Below are 14698 nucleotides of genomic sequence, written 5' to 3'. Positions count from 1 at the left end.
GATGAGGGTTCAAATTTGCTCTGAGTTTTCTGGCTTTAAGGATTTAAGCAAGGCATTGAATGTATAATTCTGTGCAATGCCACATATGGTGCAATTCTTCATCTATAAAATAGGATCTTCAAAAATAGCAAGCAATCTAAATAAAATATATTACTAGTACTATGATTGGATTCTGACTTATATTTGCAAGCATATTTTTGATCCAGGCAATCTAAGTAGAGATTTCCTTCATCTTTGGATCAAGATACAATGGTAAAATAGTTTTGTAACCAAATAAATGTGTATGTTGACATGTATTAGCAAGACCAATTATTTAGTCCTTTCCCACTGTTTTGTGAGTAGTCCAAAGTTCCTGCCTTTCTGATGAGACTGTCTAAGACTGTAGTTAAGTGATGAATTCAGACTATCTTAGCACATCATCCAAATCTCTTCGCAATCCAACTCCAGATTTTCTGAGAAAATCGTTCTGCTTCTAGAAAGTGAGCTCTGGATTGTGACCAGGCTTCTAGTAAAGTAAGGGGAGAATCAGGTCATTTGGGGATAAGGTAAAACAGAATTATATGAGAAAAGTGACTAAACTATAAATATCCTCTGACCTAGCCCGTGCTAGACCTTTTATTCCAAGCAGGTCAGTGACAAAGATTCCACATAAAATAGATTTCTAACAGCGCTCCTTGAAGTAACAGAAAACAGGAAGGTGAAAGGAAAAGTCAGTATGGAAATGGCTAAATAAATTGTGGCATTTGGAATATAATGGAATTTTTGAACCATAAGAGAAGACTGAGAAAATGATGTGAATTTATACAGAATAAAAAAAGGAGAATAATGATTATGATGAGGAAGAGAAAACAACATTAAGACATCAGTATTCAGATCCATTCAATGACTATCCTGACTCCAGTTTTGGAACATAGTTCTCTCCTCTTGGTAGAGAGATGGTGAACTACAGGTGTGGAATGAGGCTGTCAGACATGGTCAGTGGTGGCAGTTTCTTTTAGCTAAATTGCTAAGGAACAGCTCTATTAGTGGAATTGCATGGGAAAGGAAAACAATGTTATCAAAAGCACAGATAGGACTTTTTTTTTGGAGGGTAGATCAAGAAAGAAATAAGCAGGAAGATTTTTTTTTTAATGCAAAAGGATGTGAGTGAAGTTCACACATTATGTTGTTCATATAATTCCATAGCCATTACAACTTCAGATTAAAATTACTCTGAAATATTGAATTCTAATCCTGATTCTAATTTTGTGAAATATCCCTATGTAAACAGATCTAGACCAGGCCCTGCTGTGATAATGTCTGCTCATAATCTCCATTCCTTAGAATAGACATTAACCTTAATTGCATGGATGCCAATGACATTGTCAATTGTAGAAAATGGAAATAGGAAGGAAATAAATTTTACATCTCAATGGGAAAGAAGGTTCCACATACAAAATTGTTTTTTTTTTTAAATTAGATAACATACAGAGGACTTTGTAAATCTTAAAGTGCTATGTAAATGCTAGCTCTTAATAATAATAATAAAATGTTCATTGATCTTTTTGTTTTCAGATCACTTATATTTCTCAGTGCATTTCCTTCTCTCTTTTCCTCCTAAAGAGGTAACCTTGTAACAAAAAATAAAGAAGAAGAAAAAAATTGGGGCATAACTAACTATTGCTTAATGGGGGTAGGAAGGGGCAGACTCTGATATTATCTGTTATGTTCCAAACCCATAATTTCTCATTTGTACAAATACACAAGCACCCACATATACACATATGTAGGCATGTATATGGAGGGAGTTGCCTTCTTATTTCTTTTCTTTGGAGCTATTTTTGGTCATTTTAATTTCACAACATTCAATTTTATGGACTTAATTGTTGTTCTCTCTATATTGTTGGATTATATTTTCCAGGCATTGTTTTAAAATTTTCTATAAATTGTAGAAAAGATGCATTGGTAGACGTTTCCTCACGGAAATTCTCAGTACTAGTGAAATCATAGATCCACAATCACATACCACAACTTGTTCAGCCATTTCCCGGTTGATGAGGATCCTTGCAATTTCTAATTTTTTGCCACAACAAAGAGACTTGCTATAATAATTACATTTTTAATTGTAATTTTACTATTTTCCTCCTTAGCATCTCTTTTTACCATGATCTTCTCTCCTTACCATCCTATTCTTTGTTTTATTTGTCTCTTTTGTTCCCCCACCCACCATCCTAAATCTCAATCTAGAAGAAAAAGGGAAAAATGAAATTTACATGAAAACTTCATTATATATTTTAAAAGGAATCATAGATTGCACATAATAGATTTGCAGTTTCATTGGAATCATCTTGCAATAAATGTTTGTTTTATTCCATAACTTAAAAGTAAATTGGAAAAAAAAAAATCATAGGTCTGATCTATGTCCCTTAACCCTTTGTTTTCTAATTTTGTCACATATATCAATTCTTATAGCATAATAATATCCCATCAGTCTGTTTTCTCTGTTAAAGAGGAGGGTAACAGTGACACTGGGAAATGATTGTAGTATGATTTTTTAAAAAGCAACATTAATACAACTTAATAAAATAGTAATTAAAACAGTGACTTCAGAGAGGTCATCATATCATTTAGTCTTTCCTTACAATCCTTCTAGGTTGCCATCAGGTCTGTATTTATTATCACTCACCAAAATTTCTGTTATTTGGACCTATGTTTGAAACTACTTCTGCAAGGTTCTCTTTAATGATAATGTTAAATTATCATCAGAATATTATCATTTAATAAAAGACATATTTCAATAAGGTTTAAAAAAAGATTTAGTCATTGTATATTAGCTTTCTTGCTGAAAAGCTACAGTTGGGTATGATTGTAATATTTCATTTGTTTTCCCTAATTATGATGAAAAACTGTTTTCATTGTTCTATGTAGCTTGCTTTGTGCAGAAAAGTGATACATGATGGATGAGGGAAGGCTGGTTCTTTTGAACAGTGATATGGCAAATAACCATAGATTCAGGAGTAGCTAAACAAGTTATGATACATGATTGTGAAGGAATATTATTATGCTATAAGAATTGATATATGTGATAAAATTAGAAAACAGGGAGAAGGGATATAGATTAGACCTATGATTTCTTTTTTCCCAACTTAGTTTTAAGTTATGGAATAAAACAAACATTTATTGCAAGATGATTGCAATGAAACTGCAAATCTATCATGTACAATTGTAAAAGCAACTCACAGAATTGCTAGATCTAGCATTATATATAACACCCATCTCCTGTTTTCTTCAGTGTGTCATCCAAGAAGGATTTCTTCATCTGCTCCTTGAAACCAGAATTTGTCATTACAGCTAATTTTAGTTCAGCTATTTGAGGAAGGGTGTATTTCCTTAAATTTACATTGTTTTGTCTTTCGCTTTCAAAGAGTACCAAAATGACATCACTATATTAGAATCAAATTACTATGTGTCCATTTCTTGAATCTTAGAGAGAAAAGAAGCCATGAGAGAATAAATTACTATAGCCCCTCATTCTCAAACAAAGCATTTCACAAAAAATCAGATTTTATTAACACATTATTAATTTTAAGGAAGCTAAGAAATAACTTTTTGCATCTTCCCTTTCACAGGACTCTCACTTCCATTGTATTTGATCCTGCCAGTGTCCCTTAGAAATAGATGAGATGGGAGATATTAGCTCCATTCTAATAAAGAGCAAATCATAGGCAGTTAAATAAATCACCAGGTTGCATGGATGGTTAATGACAAAGTTGGAACTAGCACCCAGTTCTTCCTACCACGTAACCTCAGAATGGCCGCAGTGATTTGTCTTTTACCCAAAGCATCTAATAATCTAATATTATTTAATCATCTGATCTCTGATGGCTTTGAGACAAGATTAAAAATAAAGCTGGAATGCAATAAAGTATCTTCAGTAGAACTTGCGTGATGATATTGCAGCTATCCAACTTTAAAGTGTCAACTTTAAATATAATCATGAAGAAGAAATGGGTAGAACTTGAAGATTTCATTTTAGATGATTATGCTTCAGTTTAATAGAAGAAGAAGCCTTTAAGATTAATCAGCTCCTAGAAGCAAAGTGAGAGAAACCTTGAAACTTAAGAATGGGCTTCTTAAAACATGGCTAAAATAGAAGCACAGAAAGTGGTAAGATTGTATAATGAAGAAATTAAAGATTTGGCAGACCACAGAAAAAGTACAAATTATTCCGTGAATCAAAACACCCAGTACATATCATCACTTCAGGAATAATTGCTTGAGGGAAATAGACACAAAACAATTAGCGATTAGTTTTGTGGTAGATGCCTTGCTCTGAAATAAGTCTTCCATTCTTTTTAGAATCTGACTTCTTCTAACAAAACTCATTTCAGCTCCCCAGTTCTCCAACTTGGACTATACAGGCCCAGACTATTAAGCTTCTGATCCACTGAGGGCATTTTTTGTAATATGGGAGAGGAATGGATATTTCCTGTCCTGTCTTCCTCCTCCATGTCCATCCTATCCCTAATACCTGGAAAGTGCTTCCACTTATACTCTGCCTATTTCTTTTCTTTTTAAAGTTTCTCCCTTCATTAAAGGACCAGTGTATCTTCTGACAGTGTCCAATCCCCTCTGCACCTCACCAATTAAAAGCTTTTTTCCCCCTTTCAACAAATAATGTTTTTCTGCATTTAGAATGACCTAGGACATAGAGAATCAGGCCTGAAATTAGGAAATTCTGAGTTCAAATCTAGGTTTGGATTGTGCAACCTGAGCAAGTCACTTAGTTTCTGTTTGCCTGTTTCCTCAATTGTAAAATTAGATTGATAATAGCACCTACCATTATGATCTTAGGAGGATCAAATGAGATTATATTTGCAAAATACCCAATACCATGCCTTGCCTATGGGGAGCAATTGATAAATCCTTTTTATCTAATACCTTGAAGTTAATAAGTACTTAATAAATGCTTACTGAATTAATATACATATTTCATTTCAAACTAAACCCTTTTGAATTGACTAGATTTAAACTGTTGGTAGAGTTTGAACTATTCCAACCATTCTGGAGAGCAATTTAGAACTCTGCCCTAAGAGCTATAAAACTTACATACCCTTTGACCAAGTAATATCATTATTAAAAAGACATTTAACAAAAGGAGGAAGGACCTGTTGGTACAAAAGCTATTTAGAGCAGCCCTTTTTGTAATGGCTAAGAATTGGAAATTAAAAGTTGGGGAATGGCTGAACAAACTGTGTTTTATGATTGTAATGGAATATTATTGTGCTATAAGAAATGTCGAGCAGAATGATTTCAGAAAAACCTGGAGAAACTTACATGAACTAATACATAGTGAAGTGAACAGAACCAGGAGGACATTATACACAGTAACAGCAATATTGTTTAATAATCAATTGTGAGCGACTTAGCTATTCTCAGCAATACCATGATCCAAGACAATCCCAAAGGACTAATGATAAAGTGTGCTATCTGCTTCTAGAGAAAGAACTGATGTCTTTTGAATACAGACTGGAATAGGCTGTTTTTCACTTTTTTTTTCTTTTATTCGGGTCTTCTTGCACAAAATGACTAATGTGGAAATGATTTATTTAATTGCAATTATATAATCTATTACTTCCTCAGGGAAGGGGGGAAGGATGGACTTTGGAACTCAAAATTTTAAATAAAATGTTTAAAAATTTTAAAAATAAAATAATAGCTAACAATAGCTACTATATGTGTGTGTGTGTGTATATATATATACATATACACACACATATATGTATATTTGTGTGTATATATAAATACATATTTACACACACACACACACACACACACACACACACACACACACACACACACAAATATATAGTGCCTGTTGTTTGCCAGGCATGGTATTAAGTACTTTGTAGTTATCTTATTTAATCCTCACAACAATCCTCTCTAACTCCGGGGAGGTAGAAGCTAATATTGTCCCCCTTTTGCAGAACAGGAAACTGAGACAAAAAGAGACATTAGAGAATGCAAACTGCAGCCTGTTCACATCCATCATAAATCTTATGGTTTAAAAAAAAAACTGCTAGAAAATAGCTCAGTAGGCCATGCATTTATATATCCCAAGGCTCTGTTAATGCCCGTTGTATATATACTATATACACAAACAGGAGACATAGAATATCATTTCGCTTTATTCTGTCCTGGTCAAATGGCATTTGGACCATTATGATTATTTAGGAGGACCACGTTTTTAAGAAAGACAGTGACCTCTTTCTTCTTCCTTTGTAACATAAGGAATCTGTTATCTTACTCTTCATTGGAAAAAAATAGGTTACCATTAACTGTCTCCTTAATTCTCTACTTCATATAGCTTCCACATTATCCCCCATTTCCTCTCTTTTTCTCAAGTCTCAGAGGAAGGAGTAGCCCTTCTTGCAAATACAAATCCCTTTTCTTTTGCCTTTGACCTATTTTTTCCCTTCCTTATATGCTGAGGATATAAGTGCTGAGGATATACTTACATGCATAGCACAATGTCTGGCACATAATAGGCACTTAATAAATGTTTATTTAGTGAGTGGGTGACATATATTATACATGTTATAACATTATAATTATATAATATATGTGTGTTCAACTATGTGCAAAATCCAGCCCTCTTCCTACTTTATTTCTATTGACTTCCTTGCCACCACTTTAAACCTGGCAAATCATCCCAAACTCTTTTTCTCTCCCTCACACCTTGTATCTAATCAACTTACAAGTTCTGTCGAGTCTCCTTCTGCACTCATATCAGGCCCTTCCTCTTTACTCATACAGCCAGCTCAAACTCTCATCACCTCTTTTCTGGATTACTGCAAGAGCATCTTAATTGGTCTCTCTGCTCCTAATCTGTCCTCTCTGAATTCCATCCCCACACAGCTGCTAAATGAATAGTCTTAATACCTAAGTCTGACATACCATTCAAGCTGTGCTCCAGGAAAATTGAAAAAGAAGCAAAATTTGGTTTGATCTCCTCAACCTTCTCTTTCTAGACTTCTCTTATAAATCCTAGTGACTTTTTTCCCAGAAAAAAAAAATATTATTTTGCTTTCATGCACAACCCCACATTCAGATTTCTTATTCAGGTTCATCCTCCTAGAATGATCTCCATTCCAAAATTGCCTTTTCTCCCCAATTTTCTCCCACACAAATATAAACTATAACCCCCTAATCCTTTACTATTATACTGCTATGGAGTAGTATTAGATTTTGTTTCTTTGTTTGGGGGTAATTCACACTAATAGTGGAATTACTGTCATAGAATTATTTAATTTCTCTCATGTGTGTGGAATAGATATTTTTGACATAAGGACATTCCCAGGATCTTTTGCCTTCTTTCTGTCCAGCTTCCAAACCTCCATGCATTTCAGGAGAACAAAAGTCAATGATTTGATACTATATTTCTAATAAATAAAATTTAGCAAAAATGATTTTTGTCCACAAAATGTTTGAAAATCTAAGTCAAAAAATGAAACAGATAAAGATTTAATGTGTTTTGCAGTAATTGAATACCAAGTATGTTGATATTAAAAGGAACCTTAAAGATATTCTTATTCAAGTCCCTCAGTTTACAAAGGAGGAAATTGAGATACATGATGATTAAAGTGGTATAGCATTGGACCTGGAAGACCTGAGTTCAGATACTAAACTTTATGATTCTGGAGGAGTCATTTAATTGTTGTCTGCCTCAATTTCTTTATATGTAAAATAGGAATAACATTTCTCTTTCTCAGAATTTTGGCCAGGATAAAATGACATAAAATTTCTAAAGCACTTTGCAAATCTTCAATTACTATATAAAAATACTTGTTATTATTATCATTACTATTATTCCATTGTCACACAAGGATGTTAGAACAGTCTTGGCTAGAACTAAGGTCTCCTGATTCTTAGAACAAAGATAAATAAATGCATTAGCCAGGTGGGTGGTGCAGTAGATAGAGGAATTAGTAGGACCTGAGTTCAGTTGGAGCCTCATAAACTTTACTAGATGTGACATTTAAGCAAATCACTTAACCCCAGTTGCCTCCCAATAAAGAAGTAAGTGAATGAATGAATGAAAAGATAAATGTATTCATGAAACAAGGGGTTCATATTTTGATGGAATTAGAGTGAGGATTACTTACCTAATTTTCATTTGGGAAGATGAGATGCTCAGAGCTATTTGGAAAAAGAAAAATATAATTCAAAGGAACTATGGCAACAAGGTGCCCAGCATGTCACAGAGTAAGATGACAAAGGCAAATGAAAGTTGTCTGGAACAATCTGGCGTCAGCTTTGGAAAGGGCTAATAATGCATTTTTCAGAAATCATTTGTCTTAGAGAAAGAACATGAATCGGCACATGTGTGGGCTTGAATCCTCTCTCCAATGTTTACAGGCTAAATGACCATGGTCAGTTTTTCCCATCTCTTTGAAGCTGTTTTCTCCTTCATAAAAATAGGTATGGTAATTCCAGTAGTCTTGAAGATCAATTGAAATAATGTAATGAGATTATGCAATTGAAACTTGAAAATGTTTATATATGTGTTAGCTGGTATGATTATCATCTCTGAAGCTCTTTTTTCCAACTAATAGTATATAAACTTCTGTGGTCTTAGTTCAACTCATTCTTGAACAACAGTCCTGTCTATAATATACCTGACAAGCAGTCAGCTGTCTCTTATTTGAACATTTAAAGGAGTCCATTCTACTTTGGTGTACCTAATTATTAGACTTTCTTTTTTTTTTTTTTTTTTGCATAAAGCCAAAATGTGCTTCTTCACAAATTTCAGTCATTTTTCCTGGTTCTGCTCTCTGAGACCAAACAAAACAGATTTATTCCTTCTTCCACACAAAAGCCCTTCAACTACCTGGAAACCTCCATGATATTGTCCTTAGCTCTTCTCTTCTGCAGACCCTCTTCTTTTCACTGATTTTCCCATGGCATAATTTCAGATGCCTAGATGTATGAACTCATATTTATTACTATTAAATGTCAATTGATCATATTCACCTCAACATTCTACCATGTCAAAATCTTGGATTGTTAAACAGTTATCTACTATGTTTGTTCTCTCCCTCAGGTTTGTATCATCTGCAACTATGATAAATGTGCAAGCTTAAGTTTATGGGATCTGACCAGTGCTTTTTCAGAATTCTTTGAAATACCCTATGCAACAAGTTCCAGTCCACCCATTATATCAGTAATTCTAGCTCATTTATTATCATCATTTCCACAAGAAAAACAAGCGAGAAGACCCAAATCTTTTCTACAGTGTAGATAAAATCTAGCTAGAACATTGCCCTGCTCTAATAACCCTATACAGAGAGAGACAGAGACAAAGACAGAGAGAGGAAGGGAAGACAAAGACAGACACAGAGAGGGAGGGAGAGAGAGACAGACAGAAGGACAGACAGACAGGGAGGGAGGGAGACAGGCAATTAGAATTCTTTGTCAGGATCCATTCTTGATAAAGCCATTTTGTTGTTGTTTAGTCATTTTTCTTCATGACCCTGTTTGGGATTTTCTAGGCAAAGAGACTGGAATGATTTGCCATTTCCTTCTTCAGATCATTTTACAAAGGAGGAAACTGAGGTAATACAGTTAAAGTGACTTGCTGAGGGTATCACAGCTTTTAAGGGACTGTGGCCGGATTAGAACTCAAGTATTTCTGATTCCAGCACTGAAGAAGCCATGCTGGGTTTTTTGATGAGAATGAGGATAATGACAATGTTAACAACCAACATTTATATATTGCTTCCCATGTGCCGGGTAACAATACCAGGCACTTTATACTCACTGTTTCCCATTCTAGATGTTTCTTTAATAAATCCTTTATCCTCTAATAAATAGTCCCCACTTTTGCTAGGATTTTAAGTCAATAGCTAGTCTAATTAATGTCAAGTCAATGTTTGTCCTCCATTTAATTCTACTGTTACTCTGATCTTTCAAGTATCACTAACAGGGAACCAACAATCAATTCTGCCCATTTTTTCAGTAGCCAGGGAATTAAATTCATCAAAACCTGGTAGTATAAACTCATCAAAGGCAGGTAGGAGTTCATTAATCCTTCTTTCTTTCTTGAATGTCACCTCGTTTTAGTTTATTATAGTAGGTGACTAACATTGGATAACTTGATGACTGTTACTATTTTCTTTTAAATTTCATGACTGTGTGTCAAAAATAAATGGCAAATTTTAGGAAAAGTATCCTGTCCTTCACATTTTTCTTATTTTCCTAAGCAACAAAATCATGGTGAAACTTATGAGAGATCTGAATTGAATGAGCTTATGTTTGACTTGGAAGGCAGCTGGGACTTGGGGTCTGGTAGACTTAAGTTAAATCAGACTCTTAATACTTATATAGGGAAGTCATTAGCTCTTTTTGCCTCAGTTTCTTCAGCTGTAAAATGGAGTAAACAATAGCACCTGTGTTTCTCAGAGCTCTTGGGATGATTGTAAAGCACTTTCCTGTTGTTTTTTAGTTTATCTCCTTTGTGGGATAGTTTGAAATAAAACTGAGGTTGTAGAAGAAATGAAGAGGATTTGGCTGCTCTAGAGTAGTCAGTAGAGATAAGAAGTGGGGAGGGGGAAAGAGAGGAAGAGAGATTGTTCTTCTCTTGTCCAAGTGTCCTTGAACGGTTCTGAAAAATTTGCTCTTGGTTCCCCAGTCCTAGAGATTTGGTTCCCTTGGTCAAGATCGCCACTAGACAGAAGCCAGGAACACATGGATTGAGAAAGCCTTTTCTCACCCAGTTCACAGGGAATAATTCTTTGACGTAACTTGAGTTTTGAGAGACTGTTCATTTATTTTTGAGGTCCCGTTTGTGTAATTTTGAGTCCTTGTCACTCCACGGAGACAAGAGGTTATTTGTCTTCCCCGCCGGGCTCGTTGGGCCTCCAGTTTACCAGGCTTTGCAAGCCTGATTTTCTGATTCTTTCTGAAGTCCCCCGGGAGCCACTTTTGTGGCAGATTCCATTTGGTTTCACAAGGCCTCCAGGCCGAGTGGGGGCAGGGGCAAACTTGGCATAGACCACAAATCTCACACATTAGGAACAATTTGTAAACTTCGAGCGGAGGGAGCCAGAGTCCATCCCCAGAACAGGCTGCTCCTGTTACTGCCATTGTCTGGGAGGGATTGCTTTGCCATTTCCCAGATGACCTGCCTGTGTGTGGAGAGATGTGAAAAGTTAGAGACAAAAATGGTTTCTACAGAGTGAGGGGGAGCTTTCTTGTGCAGAAAGGAAGGAAATACCTCTGTGGGATTTTATTTTTTTCCAAAAAATACAAAGAGGCTCTCTGTCTTTAATGCGAATGTCAGCTTTAAATCTTTTAGGTTTGGATTAACTCTGCAAAAGAAAAAAAAATCTGACAGGCTTTCAAATATGATGCAGAAAAAAACTTTTTTTCCTCAATTCTTGTTGTTCATTTGTAAAGCCAAAGGCTGGGGAGGCTGTGAATAGTGGGCGCCAGTTGTTCCTTCATTCATAGTTAGCATTACAATGGTCAGAATTAACATCCTAAAACGTACATCACCACTTTCACCAGCAGACATTTAGTACAAGGTGGCAAAGGCAGAAAATAAACTTTCCCTGCCTTCCCCAGGAAAATAAAAACGTTAGAACCAAAGCCAGGAAAACCTGAAATTTTAGTTTAAAATACCTAGAATTATTTTGCTTTTTTTAATATGAAAAAAATGGCCTTTCTACAGTTATTATCTTACTATAAAACTTCCTAGGAAACACACTACGGGCACCAGCAAACACCCCGCCCCCCCCATCCTTGATAGACATTTCCTATTACACAGTTAGTGTTGGTTTTAACAATTGAGAATGTCAGCTAACATGTCCAAGATCATGTTTTGCTTATAAAATAAAGTGACTTTTATGTGAATATTTTTCTTCCCGTTTGGTTTCAGAGGTATATGGGTGTTGTTCTGTGAAACCCACGAGTTATTGTTTAATTTTATTTGCAGAATTTGTTTGTTTTAGGGACCAGTTTGTAATGGTTTTGAGTTGATTTTTAAAAGGAGTGTTTTCAGGGCTACTCTGCTTGGTGCAGACAGAATCTGTGCCCCCAGAGCTGCTTATGTGTGTGCTGAATCTGATACGTAGGCAATGAAAAATACAATTTAGAACAAACTGGGCTGCTTAGCTCCAGTTACACATCACTATCAGTAGAAACTCTGAAAAGCAATTAGACCTCTCATAAGAGATGTGATTTTTCGTTTCTGAATATTAGTTTTCCAAGTGTAAAAAGATAAATGATGACGTGTCTGAGGGTAAAGCAACAGCCCGTAAAAGCGAAATTCTTGGGAACTTTTCCTCACTTATCTGCAATATAAAAGGTTTCTTTCTCTTTTTTCATTCCTAAAAGTTGTTACTTTTTTGAAAAAAGTATAACCATGTTTTTCTTAAATGGTTTCCATTAAAATCTACAAATTTTGCTTTCTAGAAGTAGAGTCTAAGAAATAAGTTAAGAAATTTCTGGTGCCATTGCATGGCACCATTAATTTTAACCTAATTAAATTACAAAGTAGTATAGTTGCAGCCAACTAATGGTGATTTATTAATAGAATCATTTTCTTTGCAACTATGATATTTCTGATATAGATATTTGGCATGTGATCCAAAGGCGGGTTGTTTATTTTAATACAATTTGTTCTCATTTTACATGCAAGTTATTTGCTTTGGCGTTGACTCAGCCATAACAGGTGTGTTGAAGCAAATTATATAATTAATTTGAATAGAAGACAACTGATTTCTCTCCAGAATCAGTCAAAAAGTGACCCAATGCTTATTGTGAGTGATATCTCTATTTTCCCTGCACTGTAGGAAATTATGATATTATGTAATCAAGACATTATATAATTTAGCAAAATATTATAGGGTTGAAATTTTGAAATCAAGTCTTATTTATTTTTGGTAGAGTTTATTTTTATTCAATAATTATATTAAAAGGTATTGGAAATGTGCAAGATTTTCTGTCGAAGGTCTGGAAGACTTATTTTTTTACATTTTCGAGTTTAAGGAAAATATTATTCAGACCTAGTCTGCGTTTTATTTGGACTTTTGCTTGAAAAGAATGGAGCATGATATTCCAAGCCATTGAAAAGGCATATAGGAATGTCAAGATTTATTCTCTCCCTTTAATGTTCGTGATCAACAGAGAGAGAAAACTCTATTAAAAGAAATTCATGTGACAGAACTTTAATACTATCAGACTATTGTAGAAAAGAAAGCTACTCTGAAGATTTAATAAAATAAAATTTTCACAAATTTGTTTTTTTAAATTAAAAGATTTTACATAATTATGTTAATGACTGTCATTCCAAAATGGTAACCTGAATTATTTTTATTATAAACTCAACAAAATTTAAAACTTTTTGAATTATTTTTAAAGTTTATTTGTTCATTTTTATTTATTCAGGCAGCCATGCTCTTTAGTTCTGGAGTCTTCTGGATGGGACTATTATTTATTCCTGTGACATCTTTGCTTCTTGACATTGTATACAAAGTGTAAGTTTATCTGTCTTTGATATATATGATTATAGGTAGGAGCCTCCCTTCTTTTAATTGACATATTTCTCTAATTGGGAGGTTATCTTGAGAACTTATTTTTTGCCACTTTACAAGGTTTAATAGTAGTATGACATTAGGAAAAAGAAAATTAAAAGAAGAAAGGGTCAATTGAATGGCTGATCGAAGGCCACCAGTTGAAAAACTGAACCAAAACAGAAAGTCCATATTAACAGTGGGGAGCACTGCACGGAGAAGGAGAATTACTTGGAAGTTTTTACTTAAACCATCCCAGATAAAAAGGAGATTGATGTAAGAATTTTGTTCCCTTTGAATGCATAAGGTTTCTGATGACAATATATAGAAGAGTAGATGGAAAATTTTCTTGTTTGTCTGAATCTTTGTTCATTTCTCTTCATTATAAGAATGTTTTTGAATGTTAAATACTCCCACAATATAAAATTTTCACCCGGCACTGACTTCATATATTTATTTAATATTTATCAATGTTTTTATGTTAAGCCAAAACTATTTTCCTGTAAGCAGCTAGCGTGATTATTTTAAGATTTGAAAGGGGCACAGCTGAGATTAATGTTTATGTAATTGTTTGTTCTGAGGTGATCATTGTACTTATAAATTATTAGCATGGTATTAAAATGAATAACTAATTCTTATATTTTGACATTTGCAAGGGAATTTTCATATGAAACTTATTTTTTGTTTTTGTTTTTTTATTAAACAGAATCAAGAGGGCTACTTTTAAAACACTGGTAGATGAAGTTCAGGAGCTAGAGGCAAAATCCCAAGATCCAGGGGCAGTTGTACATGGAAAAAGGTAAAATTAAATAAATAAGTAGATTTTTCAAATATGCTTTTTATTTACACATTGACTTGTAATTCTCTGGTGTCTAACATCATAGAAAAGTATTATGCAATGTAATCATGGCACTAAGCTTAAAAATAACCACAATAGATATATATCTATATATGTATGTATGTATGTATGTAAACAAAATTGGTATGTAACATAAGTATTTAACAGCAATACAAACCTGCTACATATTTATTTTAATTGGTACTCAGCATCAGGAACACTTGACTTTGAGTAAACCATTAGACCTTGAAATGTCCCTGGAAATTCTCTAAAACTCAGAATTTCAGTGTTTGTGCTGAAGGACTTT

General features: G+C 34.2%; 1 protein-coding gene across 2 annotated transcripts in view; it reads left to right on the top strand.

Moving 5' to 3' along the window:
* The window catches only part of ATP8A1 (ATPase phospholipid transporting 8A1), a 256720-nt gene that overhangs the window by 227763 nt on the left and 14259 nt on the right, over window positions 1–14698 (top strand). For both annotated transcript variants that reach the window (XM_051966099.1, XM_051966098.1), the window contains exons 34-35: window positions 13429–13517; window positions 14260–14352. In XM_051966099.1, the coding sequence (XP_051822059.1) occupies window positions 13429–13517; window positions 14260–14352 (182 nt within the window). The remainder of the gene's footprint in view (window positions 1–13428; window positions 13518–14259; window positions 14353–14698) is intronic.

The sequence above is a fragment of the Antechinus flavipes genome, chromosome 6 (genome assembly GCF_016432865.1).
Source record: "Antechinus flavipes isolate AdamAnt ecotype Samford, QLD, Australia chromosome 6, AdamAnt_v2, whole genome shotgun sequence".
Classification (NCBI taxonomy): Eukaryota; Metazoa; Chordata; class Mammalia; order Dasyuromorphia; family Dasyuridae; genus Antechinus; species Antechinus flavipes.
The sequence above is the reverse complement of the archived record's forward strand: the minus strand, read 5'-3'. Positions and strand labels throughout refer to the sequence as shown.